The sequence below is a fragment of the Nothobranchius furzeri genome, chromosome 19 (genome assembly GCF_043380555.1).
Source record: "Nothobranchius furzeri strain GRZ-AD chromosome 19, NfurGRZ-RIMD1, whole genome shotgun sequence".
In the NCBI taxonomy this organism is placed as follows: domain Eukaryota; kingdom Metazoa; phylum Chordata; class Actinopteri; order Cyprinodontiformes; family Nothobranchiidae; genus Nothobranchius; species Nothobranchius furzeri.
The window spans coordinates 14,938,129-14,964,567 of NC_091759.1; the positions used below are offsets into that span (position 1 = coordinate 14,938,129).

The 26,439-nt window shown below is 42.6% G+C and overlaps 2 protein-coding genes across 4 annotated transcripts in view; one reads left to right on the forward strand and one right to left on the reverse strand.

Annotated features, from left to right (window-relative positions):
* LOC129165156 (E3 SUMO-protein ligase ZBED1) overlaps nucleotides 1-26,439 on the reverse strand; it is a 267,126-nt gene that overhangs the window by 150,459 nt on the left and 90,228 nt on the right. The window lies entirely within an intron of this gene.
* The window catches only part of foxo6b (forkhead box O6 b), a 63,102-nt gene continuing 53,421 nt past the window's right edge, over nucleotides 16,759-26,439 (forward strand). The window contains exon 1 of the mRNA XM_015973290.3: nucleotides 16,759-20,024. Coding sequence (XP_015828776.1) covers nucleotides 19,521-20,024 — 504 coding nt within the window. The 5' untranslated portion in view covers nucleotides 16,759-19,520. The remainder of the gene's footprint in view (nucleotides 20,025-26,439) is intronic.

Here is a 26,439-nt window from a genome sequence, read left to right on the forward strand (position 1 = left end):
TTTGATTTGTGACGGCTCAAGGCTGATTTTTGTCTGTTCTGGCTCTTTCAGTGAGCTTGTTTGTGTCTTTGATTCCATTGAGCAAAGGAAGCCGGTTAGTGCCACCTTAAGTTTCTTCCATAACAAAATGTTGAGTGTACATCCAGAGATGCATCTTGGTGTCTGATTAGTCAAAACATAAAATCCCACAAAGAAAATGTTGTACAGTGATTAAATGTTAACACTTTTAGCTTTAGTCACTCAGTCATTTGATGCTTTTCTGCTCAAAAGTTGAAGTTCCACAAAAAAAAATGGCTCACCCAGAAAGTTCATTTAGAATACTTTAGAGAAACCAGTGTTCCCAGTTTGAACCAGAGACGCATGTTTCAGTAAATCAGTGAGTAAAGCTGCTGCTGTTTGAACCAGCAGAGACAACCTTAGACTATTTCTGTCTGAAAAAGCTCTATAAATCACTTCACTGAGCAAATAACAGTAAAGGAGCCACATCAAGGAGCTTTTATAGAATGAAATATATCAGTCTGTGTGTAATGAATGAATCTAATATACTAGATTCACTTTTTGAATGGAATCACACACAAAAAATATAATTTTAGCACCTGTGTAGATATAAGAACATATTAAAAGTTTAAGGATAAACTTGTATAGAATAAAATGGATATGTTTGTTTATTATTAGATGTGTTCAAATATAATTTAGTTGAAATCTGATAAATGAATTAAATCAAATTTTCTTGAATACATCTGATCTTTCAGACTCTTTAAATCTTGTTTTGGACCTCTGGAGCTCGCTGTCAAACCACCGCCACGCTGTTTATGCCAGTAATGTTTGTTTCTGTGCAGACAAAAATTCTGCAACGTTCCAGGAAAAACATTCAAACTGAGAGTTACTGCAAAGTTAGTCCAGTTTAAAATGGAAACTGTGATCATTTGAGCCCAAATGAATCCCATCTCGTCTCGTCTTCTTCCACCTATCTGGGTGTGGGTCGCAGGGGCAGCATCCCAACTAGGTAGTTCCAGACTGCCCTTCCTCCGGCCACCTCCAGCAGCTCCTCCGGCAGGACCCCAAGGCGTTCCTGGGCCGGTTCGGAGATGTACTTTCTCCAACATGTACTTGGTTGACAAGGGGGCCTCCTGCCGGCAGGACTTGCCTGAAGTACCTCCCTGGGGAGGCGTCCAGGAGGCATCCTAACCAGATGCCCAAAACACCTTAACGGACTCCTCTCGATATGGATCCCTAAGGCTGAGCCCATCCACCCCACGGAGGAAACTCATTTCGGTCACTTGTATCCGCGATCTTGTTCTTTCGGTCATTACCCAAAGTTCAAGACCATAGGTGAGGACTGGGCGTTAGATGGACTGGTAAATCGAGAACCTTGCTTTTTGGCTCAGCTCCTTCTTCGCCACAACAGACCGGTTCAGCGTCCGCATCACTGCAGACGCTGCCCCAATCAGTCTGTCGATCTCCCGCTCCCTCCTTCCCTCACTCGTGAACAAGACCCTTGAAATCCTCCACTTGAGGCAGGACCTCTCTCCCGACCTGGAGTTGGCAAGCCGCCCTTTTCCGGTCCAGAACCATGGTCCCAGACTTGGAGGTGCTGAATCCTTGAATTTTAATTGAAACTTTGGGTCAAACTGAATATTTTGGGGGTTGATGTCATCCTTCTGTATCCTCATAGATATTTTTCCTTCCATTGGCTGAGTTCCTTTTTGTGGGAGCTGGATTTGGTCAGTCACTGATTTACTTTAAAAATAAGGAGAAAGTGTCACATGCCTGGAAAGCGGCTCTACCTGTAATAGACTGCAACAAGGCTGTGATCTGCAGGTGCGTAGTGACATCAAAAGAACCAAGAAGAAACGCTTGACAGTAGAATCTGTCCTTTTCTCTTCTGATCTCTATTTTTAAACTTTTGTTCTTAAGTCTTTTACGGCCACAGTCTCATATTCGTGAGCCGTTTAGAGTGATGGGACTGTGATTGATGGGACGTATTAGAATCTCTCCATCACTCGTGTGTAATAATGTATACGTCTCCTGGCTGTGAGATGATGTGGAGGAGGATTAGCCGGTCCCTGGAGAAATCTCCCACTAAGCCTGCGTCCTTTTCATGTATCCGCTTTTGTCTGAATGCTGCCAATGGTTCCGTCTACGGCACCACAAAAGCCCTTGAGAGTGCTAATTAAGTGACTTTTTTTCTTCTCTTTTAGCAAACTGATTTTTGATAGGTCATGCTAAACGTGCCATTTCCTTCCCGTGTGGATGGAGATGTTCTCTGAAGATGCTGAGCACCAATCTCCTTTCTGAGTCCTGCCTGGTTTGTGACAGCTCCTGTTTGAAGCAAAGCACATCTTTTTTCTTTGGAGGGGTGATGCTGTTGTTAAAGATTTACTGTTTTATTTCTTTCGACTTCGAGCCGAACCCTCGCTCCCTGTACAGCCACCGGGTTTTGGCCCCCGCAGCATAATGAGGTGTGTTTGGAGCTGCTGCCGGACGAGGCTCCAGATGGCCTCTCAGGCTTTACATGCTGCCGTTTATCCACCAGAGGGCAACCTGTCTTCTAAAATCCTCTCTCCTCCTCATGCTAACCACACTCCTCCTGTACGCTTCACTTTTACAATGCCACATGCCACTGACTGCCTCTTTATGATCGAGAAAAGCCATTTTCCCCTCCTCTGCTGTCAGCTGTGCAACACAACCAGAGGGAACAATGCTTCGCAAAAACAACCTGAATTTACCCCTTTTAACAACAGAGAGCATCATCTGAGCTGTTCAGATGAAATAATTTGTATCTGTGAATAAAACAAACACTTTATTTTCCACCTTTAGGGGTCTCTATAGCTCCGCGCAGCGCCTGTTGTCTACCCAGCGCTAATAAATGGCAGCTCGTTAATCAAATCTGCATGAGTGCGCTCAGGTTGCCATGGCAATAATTATCAGAGCTGCCTAATTAACTTTCTCAATTGCTTAATGATATACGACCCTCTGAACTTGGTTGGGCTTTTTCTCTCTCTCTAATTCAAGTTGTTTTTATTCTTTCCTTTGCCTTCCCCAAAGTTAACTCCTGAATAATACTCTACACTGGAATTAAATTCAACACCACATCACTTCCTGTCTGCCCACGCCCTCTCTCCCATTCAGGAGCTGGAAGCGACGGGTTTATGAATGCCAAAGCATGCAGCCTCCGTGTGTGTGTGTGTGTGTGTGTGTGTGTGTGACCCGAATGCTTTGTCTTTTGTTGTGACCTCGCGTGACAGCTGACTGAAGGCTGGGAGCAGCGCTCCTGTCGTCCCTGATCAGCCAGGCGAAACTCTCCGAGACGCGAGGGAGAATACCTGGTGACTCCCACCCTGCCTCTCATCCTGTCGGCCGCTGTTCTGTTCAGCCTCCTGTCAGCAGTACACCCCTTCACCCTGGCCAGTCCACACCGGTCCAACTTCTTCTCTGAATAGGTTTCATACATTTTTATGACAGTGGAACCGTTTCCCAGACTTCTGTCCAAGGTGAACCCACTTCTTCACTAGTTTAGATCCCAACATCCTTTAATCCCAGCCAGCGTTTTGATGGATGGACACGAGGCGTTTAGGTGGTCGTGAGCCAGCGAGCCCTAAAGTGCTTCATAAACCTCAAAAGTCAGAAGAAGATGGCCTTGCAGTAATTTAAATTTTCATCCTAAATTTAAAACATCCCTCAGAAAATCTCATCGTCCACTTCAGCTGTCTTCTGCACAGATGCATAGTCGCTCTGTTCTTTGGCTCAAAGTTCAATAAAATCCCAGGTATTTTTAGAAGGACTCGGCTTTACTGAATAACAGAGTTGGCTCAAACCCCTAGCTGGTGGAGCAGTAAAACTATCATTTTTAAATAGTTTAAATTCTGAGCCAATTTCTAACAAAACGCCACCTCGAGGCTCGGTGTGAGAGGAGCCATTATTTACCTCTGAGCGAGTGATTAGCAGCGGTTCCTCTGGTCAGAAGAGCCATCCTGCTGGAGAATGTGTGTAACAACTGCCCAGCTTTAAGCCTGTTCCCACTCCTGGAACCTTCAGGTGTTATTACTGGACCTTTGAGGCGTGCACGCATCTCCATTTCATCAGGTTTGCTCAAAAGAACTACGGTATTTCCCAGGTCATTTCAGGAACCAATCATGTACCTGAACTGGGTAATGTATGCGCAATGGCCTGGAAGAGTCACTGAATTGGACTTGTTAAATCATTCTGATTGGTTGTGAAACAATAGGAAAGGAAATCAGCCAATAAACGACCTGCATTTGTAAAAGTTGGAAGCCCACTGGAAGGAAAAGATGAGCTACACTTCTTCTGGTCTTTGAACGTTGCTTTTTAGATCACATCCACTCTCCTTGTAGCCAGAATGGATTATATTACGGAACAAAACCTTTTGATTTTGAGTCCCGCAGCTGCCTTTTGGCATTGATCAGTAACTTCACTTACTGCCAAGTTGTTTGTAATTTGCTGTGAGAGAAACCATTTTTATATATCTTTTAAATACGATTGGTCACTTTGAGATTAACATGTGATCTAACTGTGAACATAGTCTCCTACCCCTATTTCCTGGATTACCAATAAATAAACACATGAAACATTTGGACTACTAAACCCACTCAGATCTACTTCACACTGAAATTTAGCATTCAAGAGCTCACGGTTGCGACTGAAAAGACTGTTGTTCGTTCAGCTGCAAGAGAAGCTAAACATTAGCATTAGCAACTCTGCCACACAGCAGATCTTCTCCAGGCTTGGGTTATTTGTGGAGATAAAATGTCAACGTTGCAGAGTTATCAGTCAGTGGTAGAGTCATGTTGCTGTCAGCCAGTCGGAGGCGAGATGTCCAAACATCAGTAAATAATAGGAAGGAAGGCTAAAGTTCCTGTCACCTTCTGCTCTGGCTCACTTCTTCCTGAAACAAGAGCGCCAGAGCTTTTTTCCCCCCACAGAGATCGCCTCACAGGCATTAATTTAAACTAGAGACCACGGCAAATGTACTCAAGTGAACTTAGTCCTTTAAACATCACCAGACAGAAATCTTCTGATATTCAGTCTTTCAGACACATTTTTCATGGTGCAGAATAAACATTTAACTACAGCTAAGTTTACATTTGAGGTCTGTGGTTCCTGACCTTTTTTTCCACTTCATGTGACCTAACAATTGTAAAAGTTATGCAGGGAATAGAGAGAATGGAAAGAGTGGTGTCCAGACTCGTGCCTGAGTTCTGGGATCAGTGCTGGGTCAGCGGACCACAAGACCTGGAATAGTTCATGTCATTAAGTCTCTGCAACCACCATCAGGAAGTTCTAGAGGACAGGGTCAATTCAAATATTGGCAAGAAACAGTTCCCTAGAGCTACCACCAAAGTTGTACTGCATGCTGAATCTGCACATTAACATTACCCCTTATTAGTTCCCTCTACATTTAACAAAGCCTCCCTCTGAAGGCATGTTTCTATAATGAACAGTACTACTTGTGCTTTAATTGTAGCTGCTTTTGTCGCTTTGAAGCCAGCAAAGAAGAGTGGCAGGGCAAAGATTATCTGTGCAACACCTCTGCACTGCATCACTGTATTTTTTACGTCTTGTGAGTGGATTTCATGGTTGAGAGTGCAATTTGGAATAGGATTAACAGTAGGTGTCAGGTAGTGCCGGCTAAACCTCTTTATGTCAGGTACGCAGGAGAGAAATCTGTCACTGTGTCTGCCTGAAACCTTTCACCACTGAACATTGCTTGAGGGGGATTCTTTAAATATTACCCAAACTGTATTTGTATTCATCAAAGAGCTGTGAGGCAGGAACAACACAATGCTGTGGTTTGTACTTAATAAAAGAAAAACTCTGTGTGTGTGTGTGTGTGTGTGTGTGTGTGTGTGTGTGTGTGTGTGTGTGTGTGTGTGTGTGTGTGTGTGTGTGTGTGTGTGCGTGTGCGTGTGCGTGTGCGTGCGTGCGTGCGTGTGTGTGTGTGTGACCAGATAAACCCCAGTTCTCACTGGCGATTTATGAGCAGAATGCATCCTTTTTTTTTCCAAAGATGAGTTGACAAGGTGGTCTAGAACATTACTGAATGGTTTCATTTGCACAATAATCTATGCTGAGAAAATAATGCATGATTTGATGTATAAACTGTATAAAATGTGTAGGGAGAATACATTTCCAAAAAGATGTTAAAACAGCTGCCAGTGGCTCATCAGGATCTCTATGGTAACCACACTTTGATATCAAACATATTAAGTGACATTAACAGAGACTTACAGCCTCTGTAGGAGATGAGTGAACGTTTGAGTTAAAGTATACCCGATGTCAGTGGAAGCTTGGGAATTCAAACACTGCACTCAGATTTGATTTGGGAGATCTGAGAGAAAACAAAAAGTTCTGAAACAGTTGGAAACTCAGCAGGTGAAAAAAGACAAACATACCAAATATATTTCTATAGCACATGTAAGAACACAGCATGGCTAAGAGTTAAAGCACAAGAAGAGATATAGCTACATGTAGGGTGAACAATAAAAACACAGCAAGAAAAAAACATTCCCATTTTGGTGTATAATTTGGAGATGTCAGAGATGAAGCCACGTTTTTTTTTTTTTTTTTTTTTTTTTTTTGCAAGTCTCACGTGTAATGTCACTGAACTTGAACAGAGAAAGAGGGAGAGATTTTACCTGGAAATTTGAATGTTTTGTGTTATCAGACAAGTCCTACTTCATTTCAAATTCTTTGGTGATTTTTTTTCTAGTCGAGTCCAAAACGATCAAGCCTGGTGACTTGAAACCAGACCTCTGGTATCTTTACTAAAAGGTGAAGGACTGAGGACACAGACTGAACCACAATGAGCTGGGTAGTTTTACTGGACCTTTACGGCCTGCCCACGTCTCCATTTATGTTGGCTGCCACAAAAGGACCACCTTCTGGGCCATTCTAGGGACCAAATAATTACATGATTATGGGCATGTACTTGTAGATGGCCTGGTTGAGTCGCTGGGGAGGATTTGTGGTTGCCTCATGCTGATTGGTTGTAACTCAGTAGGAAACGATATTGGAAGGTGTAGCTAAACAACTGCCATTTGTAAAATTGGAAGAGTTACTGGTGAAGTAGAATAAGGAAAAGAAAACAAGCAGCTTTAACAATACTTTAAAATCACAGTTTCTAAACTCGAAAATGCAGTGGGAATCCTCTGGCAGCGCTGTAATTTTGGCAGCTTTGTGGTTACATATAGGACACTGTCAAAAACAATGCTTCTTCAGGTCATTAAACACCCCTTTTTACATCACACAAACACTTTCCCTGTCCCAGGGATGGATTAAATTATGGTGTACTTTGACAGAATAAAACAATTATTGTTAATGGTGTCAGTGGACACCTTTTGGCACAGATCTGTGTCACCACTCACTGCTGAAACGGTGGCGATATGCTGGCTTCTTAGCAAAAGTCCTAACCCTAACCCTAACCCATGGACCCGCTCAGATCCCCCCACGGGGCTGGCCACCCCCACATCCCGAGCCCCCAGGCCCCCACCCAGACCCGCCCAGGGGCAATGCAGCCGCCGGGCAGTAACCCATGACCACCGCCAAGACCTCCAAGGGGCCCCACTCACAACCGCCAGTAGTCCACCCCCCGAGGCAACCCAAGCACCACCAGGGGGGGGCAATGCCCTCCAGTCCCAGACACCCCCAGTGAACCCACCTCCAAGGAATGTCCAGATACTCCAAACTCAGACCCTCCACCCCCTCACCCACATCATCCCGCAGGACAACATCAACGGTCCCCCATTATCGCTATGTGATGGAACCGATCAAAGGAGTCCAGAGAGATTCATCTGAAGTGGAAGCAGAGGCTATATCAAGTGTAATATGATCTAACAAAAGATTTCTATACTGGTTAATGCAGAGAGTTTCTCTATTTTTCCAATTCAAGAGGATAGTTTTCTTAGCGATGCATATGGCAGTCAGAACCACGTGAACCAAAGATGTTTCAATCGGGACATCGTCCAGGTTTCCCAGTAAACAAAGAGAGGGGGAAGTTGGGATATGACATTTGAGACATTTTGACAGATCCTCACATACTCTACCCCACAATTCCTGGACAGGTGGACAGGACCACAGTGCATGAATGTAATTGTCAGGAATGTTGTTTGTGCAGTGTGTACAGGTGTCAGACGACACAAACCCCATCTTGAACATCCGATGACCTGTATAGTGTACTCTGTGTAGAATTTTGTACTGAATTAATTGTAAATTGGAGTGTCTGATCATTTTAAAAGTTTTTAAACAAGTTTGAGACCAGAAGTTCTGGTCAAAGCTAACTGATAGAGCCACCTCCCATTTTTCAATAGGGATTACTATTCTATCGTCTATTTTGGACAGTGTCTTATATACTTTAGACAGTAGTTTGGGGGGTTTGAGATTATAGAAGTCTAATACCCTTGGTGGTGTTTGTAATTCTATTTTATTTAGCTTAAATTTTTGTTTTACTACAGATTTAATTTGGTGGTATTCTAAAAAGCAATTCTCATCTATTCCAAATTGGGAGACTATTCTATTAAATGGGATGAAGCCCAATCCTTCATGTATGTGTTCCAGGTATAGGATTCCTTTATTTTTCCAGTCCGGAAGGTTCATCATTTTATTATTTTGCAAAATATCAGGATTATTCCAGATAGGTGTGCGTCTGCATGGTACTAGTGAAGACTCTGTCATTTTAAGATACTCCCACCATGCTGTCAGAGAGGTGCTGATACAAATACTTTTGAAGCCTTCATGTTTTCTTATGCTTGAGCTAATAAATGGTAAGTCTGAAAGCTCTATCGTATTGCAAAGTGTCTGTTCTATATCCAACCAGGACTCATCTAGTGGGTTATCTTGCAACCATCTTGGTATATATTGCAGCCTGTTGGCTAAGAAATAATAATAAAAGTTGGGTAGATCCAGTCCTCCTCTGTCTTTGGTCTTCTGAAGCATTTTTAAGCTAATTCGTGGAGGTTTATCCTGCCAAAGGAATTTAGTAATTGAGGAGTCCAGAGATTTAAACCAGTCAGCTGGTGGTTTGTTTGGGATCATTGAAAATAAGTAATTTATTCTGGGTAAGACCATCATTTTAATTGTAGCAACCCTCCCCATGAGTGATATTGGTAAGGATTTCCATCTTGCAAGATCATCTTCCACTTTCTTTAAAAGTGGGATGTAGTTTAGTTTGGTTAGATCTGCTAACTTGGGAGAGACATTAATTCCCAGGTATGTGATATTCCCCGACTCCAATTGTGTATTAAGCAAATTGACAAAAGAGAAATTAATTGGTAGAACTGTGGATTTTAACCAGTTTATAGAGTAATCTGAAACTCTTGAAAGAGTTTATCAGTTCTATTGAATGGGAGAGAGACGATTGAGAATTCCGGAGAAAGAGTAAAACATCATCTGCATAAAGACTTATCTTATGGGCCATTTCCATCTGTACCGGGTCGGCCCGGGCCGGGTAGCCCCGGTCGGCCCCAGCCTGGCCCGGTTGAGTCCACACATCCTTGCCTTAAGCCCATGTGGGCTGATTCTACCCACCAATCACAGGCTTGCTCTACTGGAAGGTGTGAATTTGCTGTCAGCAGTGGGTGTGTTGGCCCTGGTCGCCCTGAAGCAGACCCCCTCGAGAAGAGGGCTGAGAATGAGCCTTGGTTGGCCCGGAAAAATACCAGGCCACCCAGATATGTAAACAACCTACGCTACCCGGCCCGGGCCGACCCGGTACAGATGGGAATGGCCCATAGTGTTCTATTTTCTTACACTTTATCCCTTTAATACCTGTTGTTTGCCTAATTGCTGCCGCTAGTGGTTTGATAAAGATAGCAAACAGTGAGGGGGAGAGTGGGCATCCCTGCCTGGTCCCCCTCTGAACACAGAAGCTAGCTGATATTTGGTCGTTCGTCCTGACACGTGCTGTTGGTGAACTGTATAATGTTTGTAGCCAGTTTATGAAGAAGTTCCCAAACCCAAATTTGTGTAAAGTTGCAAATAAGAACTTCCAGTTAACTCTATCAAAAGCCTTTTCTTCATCTAGAGATAATATACTAGTTTCTATGTTTCTACTGTAAGAGAAATCTATCAAATTAAGTAATCTACGTGAGCTTGTGGATGACTGTCTACCCTTAATGAAACCAGTTTGGTCAGGGTGTATTATGAAGGGGGTTACCTTCTCTAATCTTTTTGCCAGGGCTTTACAAATTATTTTGAGATCAACATTGATAAGGGAAATTGGGCAATAGCTGGTAGGAAATGCAGGGTCTTTGCCTGGTTTTAACAAGAGACCAATATTGGCTGAGTTCATGTGTGGCTGTAATCTGCCGCTCTCTTCGATTTCCCTCACCATTCTGAAAAATGTTGGAGCCAGAATGATCCAGAATTCTTTGTAGAACTCTGCTGGTAACCCGTCTGGACCTGGAGCTTTCCTATTAGTCATGGATTTAAGGGCTTCCTGGAGCTCCGCTGATGTTAGTGGCGAGTCCAGGACTGTAACTTGGCTGTCTGATAATTTAGGAAGTGTTATCCTGTCAAGGAACTCATTGATCTCGTTATCTGATGGGTTTATCTGTGGTGAGTACAAAGTTTGGTAAAAGTCTCTGAAGGTGTTGTTTATTCTTTCAGGGTCATAAACTACATTCCCGGTTGAGTCTTTAACAGCAGATATGGTAGTTTTCTCTTTATTTATTTTTAACTGGCTAGCTAAAAATTTACCTTATTTATTACTATGTTCAAAGTTTTCTATTCATAGTCTTTGTGCTAAAAATTGTGTCTTCTTGTCAATAATTCCATGAAGTTCTAATTTAGCTTTACGTAATTTGCTCATTAACTCTTCTTCTGTGGATGCCTCTAAAGACTTAATGATTTCCTCTAACTCCTGAATACGTTTGTTTTCTGTTTTCTTCTTATGTGATGAGAAAGAGATTATTTTACCTCTCATCACTGCCTTTCCTGCCTGCCAGAGAGCAGATGCTGATGTTCCAGGCAGGTCATTATGTTCTAAATATAAAACCCACACCTTTATAAAAAAATTCTATAAAACCGTCGTCTTTAAGCAGTGATGTATTAAACCTCCAGTTTTTGCTTGGTGGGATTGTCTTCTTATTTACCAGAGTTAAAGAAACCGGAGCATGGTCACTGACAACTATGGGGTGTATCTCAGTGTCTGAAATGTCAGCCAACAATGAGCCGCGCGGTATTCTTCAAGCTTCTCCGTGTCTGCCGCTAGATATCTTCGGCTCTGTTTATGCTTTTGAGGGTGCAATGGCGGCGTTGTAGACGACAGTGGTGCCCTGACCAATCAAAATCTTGCATTCTCTGTGTCAACAGACGGATGTTAGAAAAGAGAGCTCAACTCCGTCCGTTCTTGCAGGGCTCTCTGGCAGACCCGCAAGGACGGATAATGGCGTTGCATGTCTCCGCACTGACGCAGACGCAGAAGTATGTCTCAGGCTTTAGACCCGCTCCCATGTACCTTAGACCTGATTTTTATGATTATTTGTTACAAAGTCGCCAATAATTTTCAACAACTGGGCATCATTTCATTCATTTACACAAGATTTTGATGGATATTTCCAGAAATTAATGGTAAAAACTACAAATTGTCTCATTAACCCTGTAAAGAGTAATGTTAGCACATCTTTGCTCAAGTAAATTATTTAACAATACGAAAAAGTTGCTAAGTGTCCCTTTAACATGATAAGAGGTTGAAATAATCAAATCAGATTGGCCATAATGACCAGAAACATGGCTTTTGAACCTCACATTATCATGTAGTTATTCTTTTATTTGTACATTTATACTGTGTGCAAAAAACACATATTGATTTGACATTGTTAGTTTTTTTATTCCAATGATCCTAATTCATGCAGTTTCTTAGCTTTCTGAATTAGATTTATGCCATGGCTGCACAGTAGTGCAGTGGTTAGAGCTGTTGCCTTGCGGCAAGGAGGTCCTGGGTTCGCTTCCCGGCCTGGGATCTCTCTGCATGGAGTTTGCATGTTCTCCCTGTGCAAGTATGTACAGTCTATGGTGCATGTGTTGGTTCTCTCCGGGTACTCCGGCTTCCTCCCACCGTCCAAAAACATGACTGTTAGGTTGATTGGTCTGTCTAAATTGTCCTTAGGCGTGCGTGCGCATGCATGATTGTTTGTCCTGTGTGTTTCTGTGTTGCCCTGCGATGGACTGGCTCTCTGTCCAGGGTGTACCCTGCCTGTTTGCCCATTGACTGCTGTAGATGGGCACCAGCCCCCAAACAAAGAAATGCAGACAGAATGACAAAATATAAAATTTTCTGGAAAATAAATCAAGTTTTTAAAATTATCACAATAATTTCAAATATAGAAAACTGTCATTTTAAAACTGTTTTAAAAATGTTTTCAAAAAGTTTGCATTTTACCCTCAAAAAGGAAAAACATTTTTTCTCAGGATTAACATAAAAAAAATCCCTAATTGTTCAATTTATTACCACACATAGATGATTCTTCCATTGTCCTCTGCTTTGATTTATTCATTTACAATAAGGTTTTTTTTTTCAAATGAGAAATCTGTTTCAGTTTACAGCCGCTTTGTGAGTAATTTACAAATTATAGTAATGACACATTATTTATGTGGCTATTTTAATAGCTATTACAGGTATTCTTATAATGGCCACTGATCAAACCTGGAGCAATAAACTAAAACACTTCAAGCTGTTTCAGCCGTTTCAATAAGCTGCAAGCTCTTTTCGGATTCATCTTCTTTGTGTAAAGTTGGCATGAAAATATCTAGATAATGGGCCACGGCTGAGCCTGGCTATATGATTAAATCAAGTGAAACAGGTGAGTCAAACTCAGGGTGCAACCATCTCTCCTTCTCTGTTTTGCCTCATTATGAGCACATAGCAGCACATTCCAACTTTCCTGATTGGAGACGGCCCTGGCAGCAGTCAGTGTAACTCAACAATTGAAAGCCTCAGGGTTTCCCAAGGCAGGGAGTGGCATCCCCCCTCCGCTGGTAAACACATCAATAATACCACAGGCTGACTGACTGGCTCGCTGAAAAAGGCATGAAAATGAAGGAGGAAGGCCTGTGGAGAAGAGGCAATTAGTGTTCACTCGAGGTTCTATAGGGCCTTGGAATATTTAGTGATACACTCTGAAATGGGAGGTTAACCCAGAGCTCCTGCTGGAGATCAACTAAATAGAAGCTAGACAATGCAAGGTCATTTAGCTCTGACTATTCTAAATAATGAATCTACATCATTTTATCAGATTAAAAAGTCCATGCAAATGTTTTTTTATTAAGTGGGTTTGGAGGCTTGGAATGTGCTAAAGCTAACTTTAGTAAAATCTGGAGGCAGGGGAAGCATTCAGCTAAGTTCTGCTTTCCAAAAGCTCCAAAACTCCCCTCTCGTGCAATAGGGATGAAACATAAAACCAAGACACAGTGGTTTGTTTCACAATAAGTCTCTATTTCCAAATGAAAAAGTAGGTCATGTTAGTGCCTCACAAACACGCCTACATAAGCTTTAAGGTATGCTAGCTCTGTGGCTAAAGCTATGACATTTGGTTGTTCCTTATTAACTTAGAAAGGTTGTGACAAAATATTATTTTTAAGAAACTGAAGGACTTTCCAGTCTTCACAGAATGTGTTTCTATGTAAATGTGACAGGGTGAGCGTCCTGTCACTGTGTCCCGACCAAGCCCCCACAATGCGGCTCAAAAATTGACGCCAACCCGGAAGTACCAAAAATTGCAGTTCCACCCTCATCCACTAGGGGCTGGTGTCAGAAGCGAGCAAATCCTCATTGACTCCCATGTTAAAAATACCAATTTCACAGCAGAAATAAACATGTTTACAGCCTGGTACCAGAACATGTTTTTGGTTTAAATGATCTAGTTTACACTCATGACAACTCTGAGGGGGGTGAATTTTTTTCTCACTCTTCTGTTTAAGTGTATTAAAAGCCTAAAATTCTGTATAATTAATGAGCATCAGACCCACGTGACCACAGAGCTAGCTCCGTGGAAAGGCCTCAGTAGAGCCTCGGTCTGGCCTGGAAACTGTTCCGGGATTTTGAGTCTCTGTGTTTGTGTATTCTTGTTTGGATATTATTTGTGCAATTGTTGGACAAAATGATTTGCTGTGGCATTAATTGCACTAATAGAGCGTCCAAGGAGTCTCCACTTCATTTTTTCGGTAAGTAAAATTATATTTATGTATTTTAGGTCACTGCCGAGCTGAGCTTAGATTTTAACATGTACTGTTTAACCATGAAACTTAAATGTAATAGGGTAAAACCCAGTGCATTTAACATAATGCTGCACTTTAGAAAATGGGTTGAAATATAACATGTTGGTGGAGCTGGGTTCCGACTATCGGCTTGTGGAGCTCTCGGGAGACCGACGTTTTCCACCCGTTCTCCCCTCCCCGCAGCTCGGCGCATCTCTGTCTGATCGCGGCTTCTTTCTGCTGCGCGGGCTGACTGCTTGATCGCAGCGGCACTTGTCTGCTGTGCGGCTGCTGGCTTGTGGAGCTCTCGGAGACCTCTGTGTTCCACCCGGTTTTACCCAGCGGTCAGCCCGGCGTATCTCTGACTCAGAAGCTCTGGTGTTGTGCACATTTAACTCCGGTTGTAGCTAGGCTGCTACCTCCGTTAGCGTAGCTCCCACCTCCGCGTTAGCTTTGGATTAGCTTCAGGTTAGCTTGTAGCTAGTTCGACCGGGTGTCGTCAGTTGATCCCAGCCTTACAGCCCCACCCTCAGCTCCACCTCTCTTCCCTTTTGTGGAATTGTCTGGGCTTGACGGAACCTGTGACACGGTCAAAATGGCGGTGGTGGCCACCTCCTATTTTGGCACAAAAACGTGTTATTGTCCAGTATATATGTCGATGGTCCCGATGGATCATGCGCCCTGGCTACATGGCCACGGGGATATCCCTTTAGCTGACTGGCTAGCACACGTGAATCTCACCTGGGAGTCTGGGGATTGAATCCTGCTTGGGCCCTTGTTTCTCCACCATGCCATATTTGGCATTGCTGGCAGAATCCATGTTGTACTTTGAAGTAGGGCCATGGATTTGAAGTTTGTGGCAACTAGTAATGTGACGTTCAGGAACGAATCAAATCTTTTGAACGGGTTTTCAAAGTGAATGATGAGAGCCGAGTCCCTGCAGAGAGCCGTTCATCTTAACAAACCTCCCCGGAAGTCGGTCAAACTCACCCGCTCAAACTCCACCCACTGCTGTGACGGACGTAGGAGGAACCATAGATGTGTATATAAACACGTATTTATAACCAACTAACCAACCCCGTGAGCCCTCACGGACACCGCAGGAAGACGTTGCTCTTGATTACCCCCCCCCCCCCCCCCCCGCTCTCTTGGCTTCACTTCGATCAAAGGAGCCAGTCTTTTGAACGGCTCTTTAAGGTAAACGACCGACTAATGAACGGCTCCCATGAAAGAGCCATAAGTCCCATCACTAGTGGCAACCCTGCACGAGAGCACGGGCACGTGCTTGTTGAAAGAGGGGGGAAGATGTGACAGGATGAGCGTCCTGTCACTGTATGCTGATTGATCACGCGCCCTGACATTTTGGCCCCAGGGATACCCGTTTGGCACACAAGTTTGATCCCCAGGCTCCCATGTCACCCATGAGACGACCGGAAAGGGAGTAGACTTAGGCTCTCGATGGTCAGCATGACATTATTTACTCTTCAAATATTTCAAAGGATTGTACTTGAAAAAGAACTGCTTTGTGCTGCGAATTGGTGCGGGCAGCCACCCCTTCTTCCTGGTGCATTGGTTCAACCCAAGATCTTGGCAGCCAATAAAAATCAAGTAGAACAAACGAAGCCTAGTTTGGCCTTAGCCAAAGTGCCAAATACACAAGAAATGTATGTGTAAATGTAGGCAAAATGTTAGGTACGTGTTTATGTGTTAACAATGCACACTTTTCATGTGATAAACATACTTTCGTGCATGTCTGGCCCAGCTACTAGAGCTAGCTTTGTGGTTTACGTGCTAAATGTCTTCTTTATATTTCACACAGGGTGTTTTTCAATGCCAAGGAATCTTGCCTTGATGTCTTGGCCCCACCCCGGTCGCCTAGGAGATGTCATCAGGAACCGCCAAGGTGTGTTCTGATGTTCTTGTTCTACCAAGGAGTGTGTTCTCCGTTTGTTAGCCGTTTAGCTAGATGAGCAAGGATACAAGGGAGGTGTCTTGTAACCTAACCTTGGTCAAAAATTACCCAGAATACACCACGATATTTTCAAAAGGATGGCGGATCACAAGCCGGCAGCTACTTTGGGGGCAAATTTCAAGTTTAAAAGTAAGTCAACTAATTTAAAATGTGTTTTTAGATTCAAATAAGTTAACTATGGTTGGTTAGTTGCAGCTTTGGTGGCTAGCGGGTAGTAACTCACGTACATATTTAATTTAACAAACATATACACAATTTAAAAAGTAAATGGGTCATTATATATTTATATATAAACTAATACGTATAAAATATAACGTTATCTCCCGTGTCACGTGACGTTACGTGACCGCCGTGGAAGCTGCGTTCACATGATGTAATTCTGTTCCATTTAACTGTTTTCGTTGACCGAGGAAGGACTGTGTCCTTGTAAGCAAGGTGCCTGGCCTCGCGAGACATCGCCTTGCAAGGCCAGGCACCTTGACATTGAGGAACACCCACAGGATGTGGTGTGAGTGTGCAGCTGTGAAATCGGTACCCGCTGAAAAACTTTCCACTGCAAATGTTCCGGACGTTGTCTAAGCTGTTCAGCGATTTAGCCGTCTTTGAAAAATTCATACAAAGACCAGTTTTGGGTATGAACCGATTTACTGCACATGCCTAACTAATCAATTAATTTCAATCAATTACGGGTTGAAAATGGGCCACAGATGGAGAAAATATGTCTCCGAGAAACTTGAAAGCTCCAGTTTTATTATTAGATTAACACAGTGCACATCTATGGAGTACTTGACTGTTCCACTCCCTCTGTGTCACACTGGGTGTAATTCTCCGTCTGCATCACACAGCGTCCAGCCGTGTGACTCATGTTTCTCATGTTTACGCTGCAGCAGCCTATCACCTACTCGAAATGACGAGGACTTTGCTGTAAGCCACAGCTGAACACCCTATATCCACCCTGCTGGCACAACTTCAGTCTTTTCATTCCATATTATAGGAGTCACACCACATTCCTGTTACAACTCCTCTGCAGCACATAAAATAGTCCCCTCTCCAAACCGCAGAGCCATGTGTTTTGTATTTTCCATCTGTTTGTTCCCATTTACAGCATCTCTGTCTTTTTTTTTTTCATCCGCTCCGCCCGTCACAAACACAGACCGCTTTCCCTCTTCTTGTTGATAGGCCCATTTAGTTCTCATGAAAGCATTCCATTTAGGTGCATTTGAGGTTATGGTTGTCACTGACAACCGGCTGTCAGAGAGTGGCAGACTCTATCAGTGTTGGGGGTTTCCAGAGGAGGGTACAACACACAGAGCAGCTATTGATGGAGCTTCTTTATGGACTGGAAGCCACCAAAGGCATTGGTGTGTGACAAAGACAGAGAGGGGAGTTTGATTCTTTGACCTGACAATGTTAAATCACGTGGTTGGGATGCTGGGCTCTTTGAGTCAAGAAAGGAGAGCTTCATCTGTTAAATAAGTAAAAAATATCTTCTTTCTGGTCTATATTTTTATGTATCTTAAAGACAAAGTTCACTAAGAAAACCTTTTATTTAATTTATTTTTACTAATTTTTGAAATAGGATTGGTAACTGCATGAATTTTACCTGCAGGCTAAATGTGAAAAAGTCTTCTACCCCCATGTCTTGCATTAGCTGTTGTCAATTGCACAACATGGAGAGCCTAAGTCACGCCTTTCTACTTCCAGACCATGGGTCCCCAGAATAACGAAAGAATGAATGCAAGTCAAAGTTATGTGCCATGGATTTCACATATGGTGTATGTGGTTTAGAAAATAGCTCATTTAGCTCCACTGACTTGCATTAATTTATTGGTTTTCCGGGACCCCCCCTCCCCTAAGTAGACTCACAAGGTGCCTGTTCCTATATACCTCCTAGAGACCACTGCAAATGTATTAAGAATATGAGTAAATTAAAACTTTAAAGGATTCAAAGATGTGAAAAAGGACAGAATGTAAGTGAAGAGCATCTAACTGGTGAAATAAATGAATAAAGTCTCTATTAAAGTTCATTTTAATGCATTTTATCAGCATGATTCATTTAAAAACTCAGTCTGACATGTTGCTTTTAAACCTTTCTGATCAAAACACAGATTATTTAATCCCAGCTTTATATCCTTCCCTGTGGGGCTTAAAGCGATGAGAAAAGGAACCTTGTTTTGTGTTCGGACCCTCGCTAACGTTTTAAACACCAAATCATTACAGGTGACAAGCTACTTTGAAGAGTTCTGCATTAATTGGATGCAGTCTAATTAAAATAGTTTTAAAGCCATGAAATGAGGTTGTGTTTATCTTCAATTAAACAAAATGGAATTAAAAACGAGCGATTGCCACCTGTGGAATATAAAAAATAAATAATATGATAAACACAGAAAGGGTGAGGGAAATTGGTTGCAGGATGTAAATTGAATATCTGCTCCTACACACACACACACACACACACACACACACACACACACACACACACACACACACACACACACGCACGCACGCACGCACACACACACGCACACACACGCACGCACACGCACACACACACACACCCTCCTCCCGCTCTGAATCCGGTTCTTGAGGGAGTGACTCGATCCAGGCGGCGTCCAATTATATGGAAGCAGCACTTATTCCACTTTATTCCCTACAACGGTTAAGTGGCTTGAAGCCTTCAGAGGGCTTGTAGTAGAGGCAGAGCAGCGCGCACGGAGGCGTGTGACACGTGCACAGAGAGACGGTAGTGATATGTGCTCCAGCAGCAGGAGAAAGAAGGATGCTCCACATCAAATCCACCAGGAGCCGATTTTTTTCTTCTCCTCCAGTCTGGAAATCCGCGGCTTAGAATAAATCATTCATGAGAGTCTGGTTCTATTTCTAAGAGAGGAATTGCGCTCGTGGTGAGTTTGAGCTGAGGGCAGAGGAAAGCTGTCAGACAAGTCTGTTAGAGTCTGGTGAGCTTTTATCTTATTTTTGATTGATTTTTTATTTTGACTCAACTGTTGCTGCAGCCGGAGCGTGGATGTGGATGTGTCCCCTGGTCATGCATGCAGCCACACAGCCGGGTAACATGGAACTGAGACTGATCCTGTTGCATCGGAGACACCTCCATCGGTCCTGATGTGATGCCACATTGTTGCGCTGAGGGGACGCAGCCGGCTTTTTACGGTTCCTCATCTCTTTGTGCGACACCACGCAACCAGATTCCGTTTTTCCTCCAACCCACGGGGACCTGTTTGGCTTTCCTAACTCTCGGACACACCTGAGCTTGGACAGGCTTTGTGCTAAATTGACCTTAACCGCGTTTTTGACGTCCATCTAGCGGGGAGTCATCATGCTGATGATGATGGAGAGCAGCGGCATGGACGCGCATCAGGTTGATATCGATTCGGAATTCGAGCCTCACAGCCGGTCGCGCTCGAGCACCTGGCCGCTGCCGTGTCCGGAGGACTTCCCAGGAGGAGAGGAGGAGGCGTGCCGCGGAGCTTTGGCTCTGGCGTCGGTCAAAGTGGAGCAGTACAACGTTCCGGCGTGCCGGGCCGAGAGGAAAGGCGGCGCGCCGGTGGAGATCAAGCACCCCGCAGGCGCTCCGGCCCCACTCATGGCAGCCCCCGCCTGCATGTCCGGGGCTGCGCTGGACGTGGCCGGTCAGCTGCGCAAAGCCAAGTCCTCTCGGCGGAACGCGTGGGGTAACCTGTCGTACGCAGACTTGATCACTCGCGCCATTGAGAGCGCCCCGGAGAAGAGGCTGACCCTGTCCCAGATCTACGACTGGATGGTTCGCTTTGTTCCTTATTTCAAGGATAAAGGCGACAGCAACAGTTCTGCTGGATGGAAGGTAGGCCACAGGAAACCCGAACCCTGACACCGCAGGGTGAAGGCTTTAGCTCAGAGCTCAAACTATATTTAATCTGCGTCTGTCTGCAGAACTGCGCACTCTGCGCATACTTCAAAGCCACATAATTGGTCCTTATGGCTCCGTATCGCGTCTCGGTGTCACTCCACGGACACAGAGTGCTGAAAGAGGCGTGAGAGTTGTTTGGTTCAGGGTTCACTGGGTTCACCGTGTGATCAAGGAGACGCTACGCACAGCCGAACTCCCGCCTTTGCCGTCTCTTTTGGAGTTGGTGCACGTTGATGCGTCCTCTGGGCGCGCGCTCGGGTCACACGGAGGACAAAGTCAGCCTCCAGCTACTCGACCTTAAGCTTCACCCACCCGTTTCGGAGCTCTCTCGGGTGTTTCACGGTCACCCCGCCCCCTTTTCGCCTCTCTCCGTTACGCACAAGTTACGCGCAGGCTGTGCGGGACGAGGCAAGGGGTTCAAACAATAACAGGAGCTGATGACGTCGGTGTTACAACAAACAGATGAAACCACAGATTATCCGTCACGTTCAAGTTAATATCTGCTTAATCTAATAGATTGGTTGGTTTAATCTGCTTGATTCGCCACCCTGTAGGGATTATAGTTGTTTCCTTGTTTTCAAGATTTTCTAGCGGATCTTTATTTATTCATTTTTAAAATAAAATTTAGCTTCTATCTTATTCTTTTCTGTGATGTTTGAAATCAAAATCAGCTTTAAATGATATGACACCACGAAGATAAGTTACATTTTCAGTGCCTAAACTGAGGTTTATGGCATTAATACCCAAAGCAGGGGTCAAGATCCTGCCGTGAACATCAAAACAAAAGTTTGGAGGCACAGAGATGATCTCTACAAATTAAATAAAACCGAAAATTAATTCCTAATAAAATGTTTTAGAGATGTACCGATTCTGATTTTAAGAGCCAAGTGCCAACCTGCCAATACCAATTATTCTCTTTTATCACAATAAGTGATCATTAACAGTTTTTAAGTGGTTAATTAGATAATTAGATGCATCTGGAAGAAACACAAATTACACAGAATATTGTGCGAGCAGTTACTAAAGGGACAAGATAAAACATGTTAACCAGTCTGGTTCTTTTTTGCAGAAATTTTGGCCAATTGTGATAGATTTTGGTGAAAATTAAAACCTTTTTTGAGCAAAATCACCAAACTTTCTTTGAACTGATATCAGCTAAACCCAAATAGACTAATAAAACGATGCATTAAAAAAGTTACATTTTTAAAAGCTCTGAATTATGTGATTATTTTTTGCCAAGAAGCTCGTCATTTTTTTCTATAATAGTTTGAAAATCCAAAATATGTTAATAAACGGGCATGCAATAAACCAAAACTACTTATTAATGTAAACTTGGGTTGATTTAGCTTCTTAGTAACATTTCTTTGGTTAAACTCGTGATATTTGGGCTCACAAGTCTTAGCTGTTGTTGTTTTGTGCATCAGAAGGAATAAAGTGTGGGAAACACTGTTTTATAGGACAGAGCAGACACAGAACAGCAGCCAGAATGAAATTCTTTAACTGAGTAATAAATCATTAATACTCTGATTATTTAGGTCCTTTTTTCTACTCTTACATCCTTTTTTTGTCAAAGGTGCATCATGTAAGATTATAGTGAGAATTTTACGGTGAGAAAATCCCCAAAATCCCAAAAGAGTCAAATGTTTTCGTCATTTTGGAAGGAAGGTTGTACTGAAACATATATCATATCCATCTGGCTGCGGGGATTGTCAGTTTTTCTCCTTTCAAAACAAAGGAAGGAGGGATAGTGTGTGTGTGTGCATGATTGTTTGTCCTGCGTGTCTCCCTACATGGACGGATGGATGGATGGAAGGAGGGATGTAACTACTGTTTACTATCAGTGAGCATGGGGTTGCCATGTCTCCTGAGCTAATGCCGCAGCGCCGACAAACAGAATTTGACGACGGCTGCGAAAAGCTTAATAGTTGTTTAAAGTGGTTGCAGTAACCACATTTTACCACATGATGTAATTTTTACTTAATTTCTGCATAATGCACCTTTAAGCCAGAGTTGTCATAACCAAACAGATGACGTCCTCATTTATCTGAAATTAAAAATGTACCCAAACCTATTTTCTAAACATTATCACACGTCTCTATTTGAGGAAGATGCTTCACGTTAGTCATAGAAGAGGAAACAGGTGTTTTAGATGGTGGAAGACGACTTTTGAAATCTCAGTCATGAATCAAGAACCTCTCAGGCTTCAGTAGACCAACACTGAGGTTCAGCGGTGAAATCCTAAAGCCTGGATTTAAAACGTGTGTTTGTGTTGGCCAAGGACACCGTAGACTGATGCCCGCTTTGCCTTGATTTAGCTGCTTTGAACGGATGCTTCAATTGGCTGTTCGGGTGAGTGAGCTGATTGGTTGAGGGCAGCTTTGAGTCCGGATGAAAAACAACTCTCTACAATACCAGCCCCCAACAACAACAAGAAGTGAAAGGGAAGAGGAAGAGCTATGGTTGCGTTTGACACACAAACATTTATATGCTCATGCAGCAATACGAGTGAAAACAAGTGATGGCAGTTGGGGTTTAAAGGAAGGATGGATGGGTTGTAATGTGGGCACTCAGGCTGACCTCTGGGCTGATCTGTTCATATGGACCATTGCCTTCTTCTGCTCCTTCAACACAACATTCCCTACACACTTTTGTCACACGCCACCAGTAATTATTTGTTTTAACTGGTTTTAATCCTGGACCACCAACATATGTTTGGCCCAGGACCAACTACTCAAAAATCAGCTCGCAGTGATATCATATCTCCACACCTCTGGTAAAAAAAAAAAAAAACATTGGGAAGAACAGGATTTTAGCAAATGCAAGGCATCCGCAGTATTGTAGATGCCATAAATATAATTTAACAGCTACATCTACGTCCCAGTCCTCACCAGTGGTCATACACCTTGTGAGTGAATAACGTAGAACCAAAACAGCTTGGCTTGTGTTTAGAACTGCGCAAATTTCAGCAACATCATCACCAAACCACAAAGAAAAATCGGACATTTTGCCTAGTCTGTGAACTAATCAGTGCTAATTTGCTAATTTACTAACATCATATTTGAGGAGGGTTTTATGGTCAGAATCAAAATACCTTTAAAGGGTATGCAAACCTCATATTTATTATCCTTTTGCGGTCATGTGGGTCTCTACTGCTCCATAAACACTCCAAATGCAAAATCAATCCATCTATTTGTTTTCTGTCAGTTTTCAGTTTTAGAAATGATTTGCCTAAAATGAGCAGTTTCAAAAAGTACAGATTGTGACATCACAAATGGGAAAATTAGAATAGAAGCACCTTTCAAGAGCAAAAGAGAGCTACTGCTGGGGGAGTAGTTCCTGTACTCTGAGACCGTTACGAATATCGGAGCTTATCAGCTTCTAGTGGCCTGACCAGTTCCTGCTTGTTTTCACAAAGTGACACAGCCCTGAAACGGCTCATTCTGGAAGGTACTGAAAATGTCAACAACAAAATTGTTGAAAGTGCTTTGTGAGAGAGATTTAGTGCAAAGAAAGAACTTCATCAAAATGATATGTATCGACCATAGAACTAGTATAACATAAGACAATTTTTAAATATTTCCTTTAAGTAATTAACAGATTTTATTTATTTAAAGTCTCTGAAATGAATTGCACCATCATCTTTTATAGTAACTGAACGATTATTTTGAATGCATGGTGATGGTGTGTACAGATTTCTTAAAATGCTTCCCACACACACAGCGTAGCTGAAGTGTGCGACAGCAGGTTGGCATCTTGACTGTATGGATTTGTCTGACTTCGCTTGGGTAATTGCGGTCAAGTGTTTTGGCCACATTTGTTGTTGCAACCGAGGTTGGAGGCTTTGTTTGGTCGTATGAAGTGAGTTCACTTCTGTAGGTGGTCACAGTCGTGGTGGTGGTGGTGAGGGTTTGCGCTGTGTGTCTCACACACACACACACACACACACACACACACACACACACACACACGCACGCACGCACGTACGCACGCACGCACGCACGCACACACACACACACACTGTGTTATGTTCATTTCACAGGTGGCTGTGCGTGGGAACAGCTCTGCTGAGCTGTGGCCTGTCTGCAGGCTGTACACAGATCCAGCAGCAGCAGCAGGCAGGTAGGAACTCTCTGACTCTACCTGAAGGCCTGGTGAAGCAGCACGATGAAGCCACACCGTGGGTGTATGACTCCTGGTATCCAGCTGGGATACACTGAAACACAGAAAACAAGAATGAAGTCATACAAGGATCAATTATGAACCAAGAAATTCATCATTTGTTGTTTTTCCTTTGTCCGTGACAGCTTGGCCTTCTTCTAAACTGTTTTCCTTCAGTGCTGCAGATGCAAATATTCTTCAGAGTTTATTTTAATTTCAGGTTATCAGAGACGTTAGATATTCTAATAGCATTTTTTGTTTTCATTTTTGTTCTTTCAGTTTCTCTTACAGTCAAATATTTTATTGTTAAGTATTGTTCTACTATTTATCATCGATTCTGCCTCTGATCCAGGCCATATTTTAATTTTTAGTCTCATATACCACCCAAAAGTTATGACAAGCAAATAGTCTGCTCTAAAAATTCTCAAGATACTTTTTCAATGACCAACAAGTTGATGTAACAGTGAAATGTACGTGTGAAGTTTATGAGTCAGTCATGGCGTCCTATAATGAGTCGTTAAGAACTAGAACAGCAAGCTGACAGGAAGATGGCAAACTCCTCTGCCGGAGGCCTACTACCGTAATAAGTGTAGTAAGTGCTCCCTATAGGGAGCAAAAAAACGGTATACCGTAAAATATCCAAGAGTGCTGACATCATACATAACAATATATTTATCTACTAATCAACCTTCTGTGTATGACTCGTCATTGCTCGTCATCTAGAATCTTCTGGCATCAGCCATGAAACTCGCTGAACGGTAGTGAGAAAGTAACTTTTAGTTTAAAAAATGGGCTGCAGTAATCACATTTGACCACAGGATGTCACTCTTACAGTTTGCACCTTTAAGACCACTAGAAACTTATGAGAACATTAAAGCTAATGAAATTACTGCGTGTGAGTTCATGTAGAGGATCACAGAGCAGGGCAGACCAACACATTCTCACTTCTAGAGTGAGAATGTGTTGCAATGGAGACAGTTTAATTTCACAAGATCAGGTTGTTATCCCTGCAAACATGTCTTATAAAATCATTATTGTCCTTTAGGACCACTGTCTTAAACAGCAATTGCTGCTGTTGAATGCTCTTCATAGGTTGACACTTCTTGAGTCGCACAAAGTGAGGATCCATAAACACCAGCTGATGGTATTTAAACAATGAACATTTAGTAATACGGATTTTAGTTTTAAACAACAATCATGTTGTCTCCAGCTCCAGACAAAAGTGACTTTCCTCTAACCAAGTCTTCACCAACTCCTTACCAAAAATGCCTAGATTGGGACACTGACCTGAGGTCAGCTTCAGACATCCCCGTTTATGCTCCAGTTGCCGTCTTCATTCCTGACAACTAAGTGACCAAATAAAACTCCAGGCTTTAAACAAAAGGTAAAGCTTCCCTTTACAGTCCCGTAATTACTAAGTACTTACATGGTAATTACGTAGTGAGTTAAACTGTATTATTGTGTAATTAAATTTATAATTGTAATAAATTGTAATTATTGTGTAAAGCCATATTTACTGGGAATGATTAATAAAAAATACACTTGAATTCAACCTGAGTAACATGGTAATAACTGTTTAAAAACTCAGAAACAATAATACACTTGAACTTACTATGATATTACCATGCAAGTACTAAGTAAATAGGGGACTGAAAAAAGAAGCGTTACCAAAACAAATCCAGTTTAGGATCTTATTGGATGGGTTGATTTCAGCTTCCTGCTGTTAAAATTGAGATTATTTAGTTTGGATGGGTTTTTATTTAAATATGTGTGATAAGTTCCACCTTTTAAAAGCTCCTATGTTTAGTATTTATGTCCAAAAATATGTAACTCAGTCTGAGTTTTGTTTCTCATTGGTTGAAGACACAAAATCGGACAGATCATATGCAAATATCAGTTTGATTTTGACTTGTTATGTAACACACCGTTTTGTGACAGGTTTTAATGCTAAACTGGGTCATGTGGAAGTATGACATGATTGGAAACAAATCAGGATGGTTGTGCAAACTTTTTGTTGAAGTTAAGTCACAAATAATTTCATTTTATTTACATTTCCTTCAATTATTCACAATTTGCCATCTTCTAAAGCATTTTTATATTTGCAGAAACAACAAGGAGAAGTAATAGAAAATATTTCCAGGTATGTGCAATGACCCTGCTATTATTTAAAGATAACATGGTTTTACAAATT